This window comes from Dasypus novemcinctus, chromosome 24 (assembly GCF_030445035.2).
Source record: "Dasypus novemcinctus isolate mDasNov1 chromosome 24, mDasNov1.1.hap2, whole genome shotgun sequence".
NCBI classification, from domain to species: Eukaryota; Metazoa; Chordata; class Mammalia; order Cingulata; family Dasypodidae; genus Dasypus; species Dasypus novemcinctus.
In genome coordinates, this window is record NC_080696.1 from 2,669,015 (window position 1) to 2,686,192 (window position 17,178).

Here is a 17,178-nt window from a genome sequence, read left to right on the forward strand (position 1 = left end):
CCCTGGCTCTGGCTGTGAGGTGCTCCCCTGACCCGGCTCTGAGGTGCTCCCCTGGCCCAGCTGCGAGGTGCTCCCCTGGCTCTGGCTGTGAGGTGCTCCCCTGGCTCTGGCTGCGAGGTCCTCCCCTGGCTCTGGCTGTGAGGTGCTCCCCTGGCTCTGACTGTGAGGTGCTCCCCTGGCTCTGGCTGCGAGGTGCTCCCCTGGCCCCAGTTGCTCCCCACCACCAGCTCCTCCACCAGATCCCTGTTACCCCGTGTTTCTCGCTCGGGATCCCAGGGCGGCAGCTGGGCTGCCAACCTGCCCCCCAGGCCACGCCGCGGGTATCGGCTCCCCGGTCCTGCCCGCTGGGGCCCTTCACCCCTTCCCGCGGCTCCTGCCTGCCTTTCCCGCCCCTGGTGGGGTGGGAACGGGGCTGCTCCATCCAGGGTCCCTGGCCCAAGGAGGCTGCTCAGGCCACTGCCCTCTGGCTGGGCACCTCCCCGGGCAGCCCATGGCCAGACGCGGGGTCAGCAGAGGAGCGCGGGGGCTGAGCAGGCGGTCACTGCCGAGTCTAGGCCCCGCTCCCAGGAGAACCTTCACGACACACACGTGCTCAGAGCAGGGAGAGCCCCAGGGGGCCACGGCCCGGCGTCCCGCGGGAACGGAACGTTCAAGCAGTAGTGGGCTGAGCGGAGAGACCACGTGCCCAGCTCCCCTTGCACCGTGGAGTGGCCTGTGACCAAGGCCACCGGAGCAAGCACCTTGACCTGCAAGTTCTGGGTTGTGTTCCAAGGCGAACGGGTGTGCCTTCCACTCTTTTTTTTTTTGGATTAAGAAAGCTTTTATTCTAAAATAAAATATTTAAAAAATTTCATCAGTAATATGTATTATTATACATCAAATGCTTTTGCAACGTTCACTGAAATGGATATGGTTTCTCCTTTAATGTTACTGTACATGTTTTTTTAAGAGTTTTATTTATTTATTTGTTTCTCTTCCCTCCTCCCCCCAGTTGTCTGTTCTCTGTGTCTATGTGCTGCATGTTCTTTGTTGGCTTCTGTTGTTGTCAGCGGCACGGGAATCTGTGTTTTTTTGCCTCATCTTGTTGTGTCAGCTCTCTGTGTGGGCGGCACCACTCCTGGGCAGGCTGCACTTTCTTCCACGCTGGGCGGGTCTCCTTACGGGGTGCACTCCTTGCACGTGCGGCTCCCCTACGCGGGGGACACCCCTGCGTGGCAGGGCACTCCTTGCGCGCATCAGCACTGCACATGGGCCAGCTCCACATGGGTCAAGGAGGCCCGGGGTTTGAACCGCGGACCTCCCATGTGGGAGACGGACGCCCTAACCCCTGGGCCAAGTCCGCTTCCCCGTACATGTTTATTAATACTAAAAACTTTTTGCACAGCCCTGCATGCCTAGGATACACCTTACTTGCTCAGAAAATGTCATCCCATTAAAACACTGTTCAATTCTTTCTCCGTAACAATTTTATTTATGATTTTTACACCTGCACTGATAACTGAGATCGGCCTAGTTTGTTGTTGTTAGAGAACTTGTGGGTTTACAGAAAAATCACGCCCTGGGGGGAACGTGGCTGCGACGGGGCCGGCGTGACCCCGCGATCGGAAACGGTGCGCGGGGGAGAGTGAAGCCGGCCCGCGCCTGCCTGACGCCCACCCAGCTCGGGAGAGGAACGTGCCATTCCCCCACGTCCAGGTCTCCGCTCCGGGCCTGTCGGGCAGCCCGGTGTGAGTTGTCCACGGAGCCCCTCGGCCAGCTGGTGAGGACACGGACGCGCCAGAGCAGGGAGCCCAGGACTCCGAAGGGCTCGGCGTGGGGCAGCAGTGGAGGCACGGCGAGCTCCGGGCTCCGGGGCTGAGGGGACAGTGCGCAGCGCGCTTCGCCGCCGTGCCCCGACTCGACGCTCTCCGGCAGACTGCGGGTCGCCCTCTTCTCACCCCGTTTTCCTCGGGGGCAGGTCACTGGGAGTAAGGGGCCCCAGAGCCACGTTCACAGGTGAGGGCAGGGTCCAGTGCAGACTCCCCGGGGAGGTCCAGGTCGCCGCAGGCGCCGGCGTCCTCCTCCTGGGGGGCAGTGCCTGGTCAGTCGGGGTCCCACGGCACCAGGACGGACAAGCCTCCCGCAGAGGAGACGCTGGGCGGCGCCGCCTGACCCCAGCTCTGGACAAGGGCAGCCCCGGCCCCACCAGTCCTGGGGGTCCCCAGGGAATGTCAGAATGGGGGGCTGGGGCTGCCCTGGGCTCCTGGCCCCAAACAGCCCCACGCCACCCACCGCGAGGAGAAGCAGAGGCTGCTCCCGCCCAGGGCCCTCGGAAGCGCGGAGCGCCGGCCACCGTGCCCTGGAAGCAGAGGTGATGCCGCTGGGTCCAGAGAGGAGGCCGCTCCCCGCCCGGCAGATCGGGCCCTCGGCGGCCGGCGCCCACGTGCCCTGCGGGAGAGCAGCCTCTGGCGGCCGCGCACGCGCAGAGCGGCTACCTGCAGGGCGGGCTCCTGAGGCTCCATCTCCAGCGCATCCTCCTCCCCGCGCAGTCTATGGAAAAGCCGCTTCCTGCAGAAGGCAGAGCGGCCTGGAGGCCTCCGCCACCCGCCTGCCCGGGCTCAGCCCCGAACGCTCGCTGTACAGAGCGGGGGCAGGTGGAGAGCGGGGGCAGGTGGAGAGTGGGGGCAGGTGGAGAGTGGGGCAGGTGGAGAGTGGGGAGCTGGGTGGAGAGGGGGGGCAGGTGGAGGGGGGGCCTGGTGGAGAATGGGGGACAGGTGGGGGGGCTGGGTGGAGGGAGGGACGGGGCAGAGAGTGGGGGACCAGATGGGGAGTAGGACACGGGGTGGAAAGCTGGGGGGGGCCAGGTGGAGAGTGGGGGGCAGGTGGAGGGGGCAGGTGGGTAGGGGTGGGGCCAGGTGGGGAGTGGGGGCAGGTGGGGGGGCCGGGTGGAGGGGGCCCGGGTGGAGAGTGGGGGACTGGGTGGAGTGGGGGCCCGGGAGGAGAGGAGTGGGGCTGGGTGGAGAGCTGGGGGGCCGGGTGGAGAGTGGGGACTGGGTGGAGTGGGGGGCTGGGTGGAGGGCTGGGGGTGTCTTTTCTCCTCCCCAGCCCTGTCTTCAGTGAAAACCCGGTCAAGAGAAGGCAGGAAGGACGCTACTGCAGGGGGGACGCAGGGGGGATTCTAGAGGGACTTCCTGGCGGGAGGGGCAGCCGGGACCTGGTCTGTGCCCCCGGGGCGGGCGCGGGGACGCACCTCCAGGCGTAGCAGAGCCCGAGGCCCAGCAGCAGGAGGCCCTCCAGCAGCCCCAGCAGCCCCAGCAGCAGGCGGGACTGGCGCAGGCGCCGCAGGCCTGCAACAAGGGCGGGCTGCGTCACGCTCGGCGCCTCCCGCGGCCCCCGGGGACCCCGTCCCTCCCGTCATCCCGGGAGACCCTCCCCGCGCGAGGGGCTCGGCCGGCCGCCACTCACCCCCGGTGCTGAGGTGGGCGGAGGCAGAGGCGGCGCCCAGGGCGTTGGTGGCCGCGCACACGCAGTCGCCCTGGTCGCCGGGCCCCAGCTCCTCCACGTGCACCCGCAGGCCATTGGGGGACGCTGCGACGTGGACGTGTGGCTGCGCGGGGGCGTCCCGCGGCGGGCTGGAGGCCACCAGCCGGCCGCCCAGGTGCAGGGTCAGGCGGGCACTGGGCTCGCTGTCGACGCGGCAGTCCAGGATGGCCTGCAGGCCGCGCTCGGGCTCCACGAAGACCGTCACGGTGGGCGAACTGGGAGGGTCTGCGGGGCGGGCGGTGACCCAACGGCCAGTCCCTCCCGTGCCCACACCGCACGCCCGGACGCCACTGCCCCTGCCGGGAGGGCGTCAAGCCCCGCCTCTGGGCTCTGGGGCTCGATCTGACCGTGAGAAGGCGCAGGGCTGCGCATCCCCAGCTGCCTTTGTTCTCCCACTGGGCACCAAGCAGGTGCCACGGCCCCGTGAGGTGACACCCGCAGATCGGCCCAGCCCAAACTTCCCACCTACAGAACTGTGAGCAAATAAAATATTGCTTTAACGGCTTTTCACAACAACAGAACAATTACGTTCTGGGCTGGTTTCTCACACAGCAGTAGCTGACTGATACAGCTGGGACCCAGGGAAGATGGACGAACAGGCAAAGGCTGATTGGGGATGCTCTGTGCACTCCCCCTGTACTCCTCTCTAGAGGAGGGGCTTGATGCAGTCCCCATTGTACAGATGAGGAAACTGAGGCACAGACGCTCAAGACAGAGCCAGGGGCTCCCTCGCTGAAGTGCCTGCTCTTTGCAGATGGGAGAGGAGATCTGCGGCAGGAAGGGGCGGGTGGGCCGGCGGGGGCAGCTCACTCACAGCGCACGCGAAGCACGGCTGGAACCGAGATGGCGGCCCCGGCGGGGAGCTCGGCGCGGCAGTGGTACCACCCGGCCTGGGCACGGGTCACGCGGGCGAAGGCGAGCGTGGGCGCGGGCTGCCCGTGCAGCTGCTGGCCGTTCCAGAACCAGGAGAAGGTGGCGTTGCCCGAGGGCCCGGGGCCGCCGGGCACGAGGCAGCTCAGGTTCAGCGCTGCGCCCTCAGGCACCTCCAGGCCCGGCTCGGCCACGACCCGCACACCTGCAGACGGGGACCCGGAGGGGTGGGCGGCCGGGACCAGGTGTCAGCCCCGCTGGGCCGGGGTCCCCCAAGGTGGGCCTCGGTCTCCCCATCAGGTGAGAGTCCTGAGAAAAGGGCCGGGGCCATGCCTCCCTCGTCTGACCAGCTCCTTGCCCCTCAGATGGGCTCGCACCCCCTCCATCAGTCTGGGCTCCTGCCGGGCCCGGCCCATCTCTCTCCTGCCCTGGGGTCCATGCCCTTCCCAGTCCAGGCTCTGTGGGGCGGTGGGTCTGCCCTGCACCGGGCACCCGTGTGTGTGGGCCCCCACCCGGTGGCAGCTGTGCCTCCTCCATCAGATCAGGCTTCCCTGAGCAGGGCCGCGTCGACGTGCCCGCGAGCCGCCCCCGCTCACCGTCCATGCGCAGCTGCCTGGTCGTGCTGACCGAGCCCAGCCGGTTGCGGGCCGTGCAGGTGTAGGTGTCCTGGTCACCCGTGGGCGCGTCGTGCACCTGCAGCCTCAGGGCGTTGCGGGCCACCTGGACGTGGCCTGGCTCCAACGCCGCGCCGGTGACGCCGTGGCTGGCGGCCAGCAGGGTGCCGTCGCGGGCCAGGGCCAGGGCGGCCGGCGGCTCGCTGTCCACGGTGCACTGCAGCACGGCCCCGGTGCCGGCCCGCGCGTCCCGGAAGGAGGTCAGCACCACGTCCCGGGGGGCGTCTGTGGGGCGGGGCATGGTCGGGGGCCGGCCGCTGCCCGCCTGGCGCCCGCTCTGGATGAGCGCCACCCCCGGGAGCGACTCCTTCTCGGGCTCTGGCGGGCGGGCGCCCGCACGCAGGGCTCGCCTGTGTCACGTAGAGGCCCCGGATCCCCTTCCCCGTCGCCCGGTGCCCCTTGCCGCGTCCACGGCAGTCAGCGCCCACCCCCACCAGGACCGGAAGCCCCCGCGCCCCCGGACGCCCCAGCCGGGGGTCTCTGCTCACAGAGGACTTGCAGGGCGGCAGGCCGGGAGCTGCGCGTGCCCTGGGCATCCTGCACCTGGCAGTGATAGGCGCCCGCGTGCGCCCGCGTGGCCGCCGGGAAGGACAGGGAGGTGGCCGGCCCCTCCTGCAGCCAGCGGCCATTGTGGAACCAGGTGACGAGGGCGGGCAGGCGCACGGCGGGGTCCTCGCAGGTCGCCGTGAAGGGAGCTCCCTCGGGCATGGCGGGCGAGGGCGCCAGGGTCACCCGCACGCCTGCCCGAGGAGGCGGGGTCAGCCGGGCGGCCAGCGCCAAGTCCCCGCCCCGTGGCCCCGGCAGGCCCGCCTCACCCTCCAGCCGCAGCTCCAGGGACGCGTTGACCCGGCCCAGGGGGCTGCGGGCCGAGCAGCTGTAGAGGCCCTCGTCGCGGGGCCGCGGCTCCCGCAGCTCCAGGCGCAGGGCGTTGGGGGCGGAGGCCCCGGTCGAGGAGGCCAGGAGGCGGCCGGCGTGGCTGAGGGTCAGCTGCGCGGGCGGGCGGCTGTCCACGGCGCACAGGACCAGCGCCCGCTGCCCGCCGCGGCCCTCCAGGAGGTAGGTCAGGCGCAGGTTGCGGGGCGCGTCTGCGGGGGCGGACGGGGGCGCTCGGACCCGCAGTGGCCCGGGCCCCCCCGCCCCAGGGCCCCCAAATGCCCTGCGCCTCCGCCCAGAAGAAGGCACCGGCGCCCACCGCCCCCCAAACCCAACGCTCCCGGGCGCCGAGGGCCGGGCAGCCACACGCCCCCGCCCGCCACACTCACGGTGGACGTCCAGGGTGACGGGTCTGGAGAGGCTGGGGGCTTGGCCGGGGACCCCCGCTCCGCAGCTGTAGGACGCGGCGTCTGCGACGCTGACGTTGGGCAGGAGGAGGGAGCGGCCCCCGACGCGTGGCTGCCCGTCGCGGTACCAGGTGAGGCTGAGCAGGGCTGGGCGGTCGCTCCACACCAGGCAGGTCAGGTTCACCGGCTGCCCCTCCTGCACGCTGCCCTCGGGCCACACCAGCACGTGGACGGCTGCGGAAGGGCAGGGTCAGGGCGCGGCCAGGGCGGGGGTCCCCGGGGTGAAGCAGGCCTGCAACGCGGCGGGCGCGGCCCCCGCCTCTGGGAGCCTCGGGCGCCCACCGTGAGGGGTTCCCAGGTCGGGTTTGGGAAAAGGCACTGCCCCTCTCGGGAGGCGCAAGCGGGGCTCACGCGGCCCCGGGGTGCCCAGCCCCCCCACCGGCCTGGGGGTCCCGTGGGGAGGAGGCAGCCCCGACGGCCGGCCACCGCCCGGCTCTGCCTACATGAGGCTCTAGAACAAGCGACCCGGCGGAGGCAGGACGCCGACGGGCACGGGGCTGGCGGCGGGAGCGGGAGCGGCTGCTCAAAGGAGATGCCTCGTGGGGTTTCGGTTTGGGGGGATGCAAAGTTTTAGCAGCAGGTGGGAGCGAGGGTGGCACGACGTGGGAAGAGAAAGTCGCGCTGCAGCACACCTGGCACGGCCGTGTCGTCCCGTGTGTGCACACACGTGCTGCGCGCTCTTAGAAGTCTGGAAACTGCGGCCGGAGAGGCGGGAGCGGGGCCGGCCCTGGGCTGTGCCCTCCCGCCTGCGCCCGGCCCCCGGAAGCCCCTGTCGAGGGGCCGCCGCGCCCCGCGCCCGCACTGACCCTGCGCGTCGAAGGCGGCCTGCGCCGAGGCCCGGCCCAGCGCGTTGCTGGCCTCGCAGCGGTACTCGCCGCCGTCCTCCAGCACCGCCCCGCGGATCTCCAGGCGCAGCGCGTTGGGCGCCGCCGCCGCCCGCAGCCGCAGGCGGCCGTCTGCAGCCTCGGGCCCGGCCTGCGAGGAGGCGGCCACCACGCGGTCCCCGCGGAGCAGCCGCAGCTGGGCCAGGGGCTCGCTGTCCACGCGGCACAGCAGGAGGCCCAGCCGTCCAGGGCCCGTGTCCATCAGCGCGGTGAGCGAGGCGCGGCGCGGGGCGTCTGCGGGGAGGCACGCTCAGGGGGCGCAGCCCGGGGACCCCCCCGCCCAGGGCCCCCCCAAGAGGGCGGCCCTTACAGGACACGTGCAGGCTGACCGGGGCAGCCAGGCTCGCGGAGGCCGCGCCCGGGGTCTGGGCTTGGCAGTGGTAGGCTCCCGCGTGGCTCGGCGCGATGGCCGCGAAGCGCAGCGAGGCCGCCGTGGGCTCCTGGAGGGGCTGGCCGTCCCGGAACCAGCGGAACGAGGTCCCGTCGGGGACCCCCGTGGGGACCTGGCAGCTCAGAACCACGGCCTGGCCCTCCTGGAGCTCCGGCGACGGGGACACCTGGACCCAGGCTCCTGCAAGCGGGAGGAGGTGAGGGCGCGCACCGCACCCTCTGCGGTCTGGGGCCCTGTCACGCCGACTGCGTGGCCCCCTCCCGGGCCGGGGGGATCAGCCTGGAGCCGCGGCGCCCCAAACCCACGACCGAGGCCCACCTTGCCCGGCACCCCGCCCGCCGCCGGCCGGCCCCGTCCTTGGCCCACCGCCCCCCTGGGTTACAGTTTTGTTGGCCAGTCCTAGAGCGCCTGCCAGCGGGGAGCCCATGCACCCCATGCCCGCGCAGCTGCTAATAAGAGGGGTGCTCCCTGTGAAGGCTCGTCACTGCAGGAGAAGGCACCCACGGGCCGCAGCCGCACGAGCCCCCGCGAGTCGTCCTCACGCGGCTGGACAGCGGGCGGTCTCTAGCCGGCCGCGGAAAGGCTCCCGCCGCACCGTGAAGTCCCCGCAACCCAGGCCGGCACGTGGGCGGCCGCGGACGAGGCCCAGCCTCACCTCGAACCTGAAAGAACAGCGCGGCGCTGGCCGCCCCCAGCGCGCTCGTGGCCTCGCAGCGGTAGCTGCCCGAGTCGTCCAGGCCCAGCTCGTGGATCTCCAGCTGCAGCGAGTTGGCCGCGGCCCTGGCGCGGAGCCGGCCGTGCGTGGGGGGCTGGGGTCCCGGGCTGGTGGCCAGAAGGCGCTCGCCGTGGAGCAGCGCCAGCCGGGCGGGGGGGGCGGCTGTCCACGGAGCACAGGAACAGCGCCACGCGGCCCCGGGCCACGTCCAGCAGGGCCGACAGCTTCGGGGGGTCCGGGGGGTCTGTGCGGACAGGGGCGAGTCAGGCCCCGCTCTGCTCAGCCTCACAGGGTGCCCGCTCCCCGTCCACACGCCCCCGGTCCAGCCCGTCGGGCCCCCCGCACCCCGCTGCCCCGGCACCCACAGAGCACGCTCAGCAGCACGGGCGCGGAGGGCTGGGCGTCCGCGGGGGCGAGCACGCGGCAGGCGTAGAGGCCGGCGTCGGCGCGGGCCACGGGCAGCAGGGTGACGGTGTCCAGGGGGCCCTGGGCCCACAGCGCCCCGTCCCGGAACCAGGAGTAGTTGGCGGGGCCGCCGGCCGCGCGGCGGACATGGCACGTGAGGTTGGCGGCCGCGCCCTCCCGCAGCGTGTCCAGCGGCGCCACGACCAGCGCGGTGGCTGCAGGGCGGGCGGCGCGGGCCGGCTCGAGCGGGGCCGGAGGAGAGCCTCGGGGCGCCTGCGGGGCCAGCAGGGCCTGCCCAGGCGGCGGGGGGCGCTGGGCGGGGCCCGCAGAGGGGACGAGGGCAGCCCCCTTCCCGCCCCGGGGCCCTCCGCGTGCTCCGCTGGAAGCCGAGCAGGGGGCCGCGTGGCCGGGGTTCCCGCCCGCCCCGGGGCCGCCCGCTCCCCCCGCCGCTCCCGCCCCGGCCCCGGGCGCGCCGCCCTCACCCTGAGCGTTGAAGGTGGCGGCGGCCGAGGCGTTGCCTAGCACGCTGCTGGCCTCGCACAGGTACTCGCCCTCGTCCTCCAGGACCGGGTCCTGGATCTCCAGGCGCAGCAGGTTGGGGGCGTCGCTGACCGTGTGCCGGGAGCAGCCCCCGCAGGAGCTGCAGCCCCTGCCTGGGGCCCCGGAGGCGGCCACGACGCGGCCCCCGTGCAGCAGCCGCAGCTGGGCGGGGGGGTCGCTGTCCACGCGGCACAGCAGGAGGCCGCGCAGGGCCGCGCCGGGGTCCAGCCGGGCGCTGAGGGTGGGCCGGCGCGGGGCGTCTGTGGGGGGCGGTGGGAGCGTGGGCCTTCGCCCTGCAGTGGGCAGGACCCCACCCTGCCGGCAGCGAAGGGCCCGCCGTGGCCCCGGGGGATCCCATGCCACCCCAACTGCCGAGCCCCTCCCTGGCCCTCATCTGCTCTTGGCCAGCCCCCTCGAACTCAGAGCCTCGTGCCCACTTTCTGGGGACTTCCAGAGGTGGAGGCCAGAGAGCCGGCGCCAACACCCCGGACATGGGGCTGTGCTTCCCTGGAATGGGCCCTGTGCACATCAGGGGGACCTTCTGTGGTTTCAGGGCGCCCCGGGACTGACGGGCACCCACACTGTCTGTGGGAACTCGTGAGGGCATAACCCGTGGGGCGTGTGCACATACATAGGAGTGTGTGTCCCCAGGCCCAGCCCAGGGGACAAAGTTCGGGTTTGAGGCCGGCATTGGGTGGGGGGGACGTGGGAGGCAGAGGGAGAGCAAGCCCCCGGTTTTTTCCCTAAGCTTCGGCCCCGGGAGGACAGGGCAGGACAGGGCCGGGGGTCCCTGGAGGGCGGGGCGGGCCGGGCTGCTCACAGAGCACGGTGAGCACGGCGGTGGCGGAGGAGCTGCTGGCGCCCCGGCCGTCCTGGGCTCGGCAGTGGTAGGAGCCGGCGTCGGCGCTGGAGGCGGCGGGCAGGTCGAGGCTGCTGCTGTGCCCCGCGAGGAGCAGGGCCCCGTTCCGGTACCAGGAGAAGAGCGTGTCGGGCGCCGGGCTCAGGAGGCTGGAGCAGCGCAGCGTCACCGCCTGCCCCTCCGCCACCTCGGCGGCCGGGCTGATGACGAGGCGGGCGGCTGCGGGACAGGCGGGGGGAGGCGTGAGTGCCCGGCCGCCCGCCCGCCCCTGCGCGGCCTCCCGCCTCCCCCCAGGCTGCCCTCCCGGGGTCCCTCCCGTCCGGGCGCTGTGGCACGGGCGCCGCGGCTCTCCCTGCGGCAGGAGGGCTCGGCCTCCAATGCGCTGGGCGCTGAGCCGCAGCTTGAGGGGGCAGCTACGCCCACACGGCCCCAGGAGGGGCGAGGGCGGCACTCGCGGCGCTCCCCGGGTTTGTCCCCATATCTGAGTCCCGCACGGAGCCGCCCCGAAACGCCCGATGCTACAAAGTTCAGGCAGCCGTGAATGACTCTGCGTGCAGGGCCGCTTCCTGCCTGACTCCCAGCAACGCTGAGGCTGGGACGCCTCCGTGCGGCCTGCGCGGGCCAGCAGCCGAGCCGCGACCTCGGAAGGAGCCGCGCGGCCTCCAACCCGTGCCTGGCCGCCCCCCTCCCCATGCCTGGCCCCCGTGCCCAGCTGTCACCCCCGTGCCCACCCCCCGTGCCCACCCCCGTGCCCGGCCCCCCGTGCCCGGCCAGCCCCCAGGCCCAGCCCCCCATGCCCGGCCCCCCTGTGCCTGCCATCCCGTGTCCTGCCGCCCCACCCCCCTGCCCGGTTGCCCACCTGTGCCCACCTCCCCATGCCCGGCCGCTCCCCTGTGCCTGGCCCCCGTGCCCACCCCCTCTGTGCCCAGCCCCCCCTGCCAGACCGCCCCCCTGTGCCTGCCCCCCCGTGCCCAGCTGCCCCCATGCCCGGCCACCCCCTTGTGCCCGTCCCCCCGTGCCCGGCCACCCCCGTGCCCGCCCCCTCCCGTGCCCGCCGTACTGCTGGCCTGGAAGTCCAGGGTGGAGGACGCGTTCCCCAGGGCGTTGGAGGCCGAGCAGCGGTACTCCCCGCTGTCAGCCGCCCCCAGGTCGCGGATCTCCAGGTGCAGGGAGTGGGGGGCAGAGGAGATGACAAAGCGAGGGCTGTGGACGCCCTCCCTGGCGGTGGAGGCCAGGACGACGTCCCCGTGGGACAGCACCAGGGTGGCTGGGGGCTCGCTGACCACAGAGCAGTGGAGGATGCCCACGAGGCCCGACTGCGTCTCGAGGAAGGAGGTCAGGTCCGGGGCGGGGGGCGGGTCTGTGTGGGGGTGTGGGATGGCCTGTCAGTTTGGGGGGACGCGCCCCCAGCCCCTTGAAAGCCCACGGCCCCTGCACCTCCTTTGCCCCCAGCGCCCCGGAGAAGGGGCGGCCCCCGTGGCTCCTGCGCCTGCTGCACCCACGCTGCGCCCAGCCTGCCCCGCACAGCCAGGCCAGCGGCCAGTGGGTCAAGGCGAGGAACCGCCAGAGAGGCCGGGCAGAGGCGCCCGCCAAGCCAGCAGAGCCGCAGGCGGCGGCGCGTGTGCAAGGCACACCCACGTCACGCCGGCGAGCCCTGCCCAGGGCGCAAGGCCAGTGCGCTCTGTTCAGACAAACCCAAACTGAGGCACGTGCCACCAACTGGACTGCACCCGCAAACACCCCTGTCAGGAAAGACAAGAGGGGAGCAAAGCCAGCCCAGGTTAAAGGAGAATAAGGAGACGCGGGAAAGAAAAAACTAAAAACAGAAAGTGAAATAAACATAAAGTGTTCCATGTGGCTCAGTGGTCGAGCGCCAGTTTCCCACAAAGGACACGAGGTCCCAGGTTTAATCTCCAGTTCTCGAACCTCAAAAAAATTAAAAATTTAAAAAGAATAAAAAATTTAAAAAAGAATTGAGAGGGAGGGAGGGGGAGAGAGAGAGAGACAGAGACAGAGAGACAGAGAGAGAAGGAGAGAGAGGGAGAGAGAGACATGGCCACTGAATATGATACGGACCCTGGACCAGAAGAAAATCACCATTTTAAAGTTCATTATTGGAACAAGTGGTAAAATCTGAGTGTAGATCATAGATTACTAATAGTCTTGAATCAATGTTAAAATTCTTGACTGTCATCATTGTCCCGTGGTTTTGCAAGAGAATGAATGACCTTAGGATATACAAGCTGAGAAATTCGAGGGTAAAGGGGCATCACATGTACAACTTCCTTTCAAATGATTCAGGAAAATGAAAATAGATGAGAGGTAGATATATGATAAATAGATCTGCATATGTATATATGTATATGTGTGTTTACAAAGAGAGTAAGTATGCGTGCAGTCATGTGCATCTGTACATGTGTGTACACGTATGTATATGTGTGTACACGTATGTATATGTGTGTACCTAGTGGTGTATACATACATTACCAGGAGAGAGAAGGAAGGATAAAGCAAATGTGTCAAACTGTTAGCAAATGGGGAATCTGGCTGAAAGGTTTATGGTAATAATTCTTTGTACTATTCTTGAAGCTATTCATAATTTGAAATTATTAAATGATGAAAAGTTTTATGAAGTTTCAAAGGTTTTCAAAGCAGGAGGGAGCTACAGCCCAGGCAGCTCACAGTGCTGTGCAAGTGTGCGAGCAGGTGAGCCAGGCAGGTGTGTGCGGTGTGCTGAGCAGGTGTGCCGAGCAGGTGTGCCAAGCAGGTAAGCTGAGCAGGTGTGCCGGACAGGTGTGTGAGCAGGTGTGCCGGGCAGGTGTGCCAAGTTAGAGGCCACCTGGTGCAGAGTGGCCGCCCTCCTGCCCCGGGCATGCACTTACATCTGACCACCACGCTGGCGGGGCCCGAGCGCTGGTGGCCCCAGGCGTTGCGCACCTCGCAGGCGTAGAAGCCCGAGTCGGCCCTGGTGGCGGCGGGCAGCAGGAGGCTGCTGGCACGGGCGGCCTCGAGCAGGGCGTGGTTCCTGTACCAGCTGAAGCGGGTGTCGCCGGGGGCCTCGGCGGGCGTGTGGCAGGTCAGCGTCACCGTCTGGTTCTCCAGGAAGGGGCCTGCCGGGCTCAGCCGGACCTCGGCCGCTGCGGGGACAGCACCAGGCTCAGCGCGACCCTCGCGGTCGCCGGGGCCTCCGCACATCCTCCTCCCCCTCTGCAGAGACGCCCCCGTCTTTTCCCGCATCTCTCCGGCCTGCTGCCCTGCCAGGCGACCGCTGCCCCTGGCCTCCGTCTCGGCGCGGCAGGGATGACACGCTGTCCTGCCTCCAGAGCCCGGGACCTCTGTGTCCCTGCGTGGACCTCGCTTGCGGGGGCTCAGAGTGGACCACGCTCCCCTTCCTCCCGCACCGCGTCCGGGGAGGCAGGGGGCTCGGCCGCGTCCCGGCCCCTTCGGCCCCGCAGCCTGGACCCCTCCTCGCCCTCCGGCCAAGCAGGGTCCGCCTCCCCCAGGACTCACCGAAGACGTGGAGGCGGACGGGCGGCGAGCTGGCCGCACCCACGGCGTTGCCAGCCCGGCAGGTGTAGACGCCGGCGTCGTCCCAGGCCACCCGGGGCAGCTGCAGCACCTGCCCGCGGGCCTCCAGGGGCGCCCCGTCCTTGACCCACTGCAGGGAGCTGACCGCGGGGAAGCTGCTGTTGGCCCGGCAGGTGAGCGTCACCAGGTCGCCCGGCAGGATGTTCCGCCCCGAGGGCGTGAGGAGGAGCTCCACGTCCCTGGGGGCGTCTGGGGGCGTGGGGGCACGCGAGCAGGGCTGGCACACTCCCTCCTCCTACCCCCCCAAACTCCTCCCCAAGGAAGCACCCTCTGGCGCCCGTGTCCAGGGCAGCCTCTGCCCCCCACCCGGGGCAGGTTCCTGCACCCACGCCCGGCCCCGCGCCCCGGGCTCTCTGCTTTGACCCGCGCCCACCTCGGGGAGCTCGCGGGCCCCACGCTGCTGGGGAGGGACCCGCCCGGTGGGAGGGGCCCAGGGCGGCGCCAGGGCTCTGAGAAGGGCGCGTTTGCAAGGAAGCTGCGGGCAAGACGGCCGCCCTCGGTCCCTCCTCCTGCCCTTCTCCGGGCAGGTTCTGCAGCACCAGCACCTCCAGGGCTGACGCAGGTGAGGTGACAAGACGCGCTGCGCCACCACCGCTCTGGCCACTCTAACCATCACCTCCATCCTCCATCACACGGAGGGGGCCCCGGTGTGCGTGGGAGCCTGGCGGGAGGGTCCCAGCCACTGGGCCTTGTCCGACTGCCTCTGCCCACCCCCCCACACCCCCCACCCGGGCTCCCGCAGCTCGAGAACCTTCAGGCGGGACCCGCGGGCTCCGCCCCGCAGCGCCCTCCAGGGTCCGCCCTGCACTCCCCAGAGCGGTCCCGCCCCCTCGGGCGCTCGCCCCTCGGGGCGCCCCTTGGGCCAGCAGGAGAGAGGAGGCGCCGGCAGTGGGGGAGCCCCGGCGCGGGCCCGCGGGCTGGGCGCACTCACACTGCACGTCGAGGCGGAGCGCGCCCTGGGCGCCGCGGCCGGCCACCGAGAGCTGGCAGCGCAGGGCGCGGCCGTGGTCCTGCCAGGACAGCGCCACGCGCAGAGTCTCCACCTGGCCCACCTCGGTGGGCTCGAGCTTGCGGATGGTGGAGACGATGGAGCGGGCGGGGTCCTGGCCGTGCCAGCGCAGGCTGACCGCCTCCTCCGGGCAGGCGTAGGGCGTGGAGCAGTTCAAGTCCACGAGCGCGCCCTCGAGCAGCGACGCCGGCGCGGCGACGGTCGGTGCGAGCGGCTCCTCTGCAGGCGAAAGGGCGCTCAGGGCTCAGGCGCCGCGGGCCCGGGGGCGGGGACCGCGCCCGGCCTCACCTGTGACGGTGATCTGCGTGCCCCTGACGTCCGACCAGCGGTTGCCCTCGCTGATCTCGAAGCGGAAGTTGTAGGGGCCCGCGTCCTCGGGCCGCAGGTCGGCCAGCAGCAGGCTGCACACCTTGCGCTCGGGCGGCTCCAGGAGCCGCGCGCGGCCACGGAAGCGCTCGTCCACCTGCGCGGGGTCGGCCGAGTGCAGCACCACCTGCCGCGCGCCCGCCCAGTCGCGGTACCAGATGGCGGTGATGCCCTCGGGCACCTCCACGTCGGCGGGGAAGTCGAAGGCGCAGGGAACCAGCAGGCAGGACCCACTCACGCCGCTCACGCTCTGCGGGCTGGACACGCCCCACGAGGCCCGGCCTGCGGGCGAGGTGGGCGAGGTGGGCAGCGGCGGGCATGCGTGGTCACCAGCCCCGCGCCCCCCAGCCCGGGCCCGCCCGCCCGCCGCAGCTGGGCACTCACCTGGGGCGAGGACCGAGGCCAGCAGCAGCAGCGCGGGCAGGGGGCCCATGGCGAGCTCGCGCGTCCAGGCACCTGGGAGGGGGGCGCGGCTGGCTGAGCGGCGTGGACCACAGGGCCAGCAGCCCCCGAGCGGCTGAGGGTCCAGCCCTGGTTCCCACCCGCCGTGCCCGCCAGATCTCGGGGTGCCAGCCAGCGGGTGCCGGGAGGCCCGGTTCCCAGCTCGGGGCGTGCCCAGGAATGTCCTCGCTTGGTGCCGGGCGCAGAGGGCCGACTGCGCGTCCTCGAGCCCCCGCAGGGCGGACGCCCGAGTTCTGCTTTCCCAGCCCCTCGGGGAAGCGTCTGCAGGGCTGCTGCTCCCTCCCCCTCGCCAACAGGAACTGGAGCCCAGAGGCGCCAAGGGAGGGTCCCAGGGCGCCCCGAGAGTGGTGGCCTCCGCCCAGAGCCTCATGTCCCAGCCGCAGGCCATAATGGGGCCTGGCTGCGCTCACAACGCGCTGCCGTTAAGGCTCGTTCCACTGCTCAGAAACCCTCTGTGGCTCCCTATTGCCAGTGAGTTCTGGGTCCCAAGCCGGTCGCCAAAGGTCCTCACTTCCAGTCCCCTTCTGCAGCCTCACTCCCTGGCCCCCACTGACCCACCGGGGGCCAGTCCCGTCTCTCCGTGGGCTCTCCAGCTGCCCAAGTCTGTCCCTCCCACCAAGTCGTCTGCCCGCTGAAACCTCATTCGGCCTCCAGGATGCATCCTCCAGGCGCCTGGCGCACGCCACTGGGCTCGCCTTGTCCTTGGCAGCTGGCGAGCAGCCTTTCCCGGGCCTGAGGACACGTGCCAGCAGCAGCGCAGAACCCCCGGCCCCCGCGGGCCCCTCCGCGGGCCGGAGCAGGATGCGGCCTCGGGGCTCAGGTTTGGGCAGGGGGTGGCAGGGCCAGTCTAGGGCGACAAGCGGCTCGAGGGCGCAGTGCCAGGTGGCCCCCAGAAACACGAGGGCTCAGCGCCCTCCGGGGCTCCGTGGGTCAGGGTGTTGGGGCCACAGGGACAGGACACAAGGGAAAACGCGCCTCACCCGCTGGCAATGCCCCCTGGCCCTGAGCGCTGGCTCAGCAGGGCGCGGAGGCGCGGGGGCGGGGGAGGGGGCAGGAAACCTGTGACCCTGCTCGTCCCGGCCCCGGCACGTGCACCTCTTCTGGGCTCAGGCCTGGCTGGTGCCAGCGGCTACTGGGGGGCACCTGGGAGGGGCCGAGCGGAGGCCGGGGCCGGCTGGGCCTGGGCTGCGGGGAGACAGCTAAGCAGCGCTCAGCCAAATGCAGAGGCGGGCGCGGCCTGTGGGGCGCAGCCAAGGAAAAGGCATGGCGGGCACGGGCCGTCCCTCAGGCCTCAGCCCCCCGGGTGCTCCCGCAGGCGGGTCTGCCCATTGGCTGGGACCCTTTCTTTGGCCAGCCCCAGCTGCTCCTTGCCCAGGAGAGGGGCAGGCTGGCCCGGGCGGGGCCTGTGGCCTCCTTGCTCGGCCTCTGTCACCAGCACCCCAGGGCCATACGGGGGCTCTGCCTGTGTCAGCAGCACCCCGGGGCCATGCGGGGGCTCTGCCTGCATCACCAGCACCCCGGGGCCATGCGGGGGCTCAGCCTGTGTCACCAGC

At 70.9% G+C, this 17,178-nt stretch overlaps 1 protein-coding gene across 1 annotated transcript; it reads right to left on the reverse strand.

Moving 5' to 3' along the window:
- Positions 1–1,448: 1,448 nt before the first annotated feature.
- Positions 1,449–16,028, reverse strand: LOC101428480 (sialoadhesin). Its single transcript, XM_071211516.1, is given in 22 exon segments — positions 1,449–2,063; positions 2,475–2,547; positions 3,230–3,326; positions 3,445–3,747; positions 4,337–4,597; positions 4,989–5,291; positions 5,555–5,806; positions 5,882–6,151; positions 6,329–6,580; positions 7,213–7,524; positions 7,601–7,861; positions 8,337–8,553; positions 8,555–8,640; positions 8,762–9,016; positions 9,284–9,601; positions 10,162–10,419; positions 11,261–11,560; positions 13,083–13,337; positions 13,711–13,977; positions 14,720–15,016; positions 15,086–15,445; positions 15,548–16,028. Coding segments are annotated over 22 exon segments (5,568 nt in total). The 5' UTR covers positions 16,014–16,028; the 3' UTR covers positions 1,449–1,958.
- Positions 16,029–17,178: the final 1,150 nt, after the last annotated feature.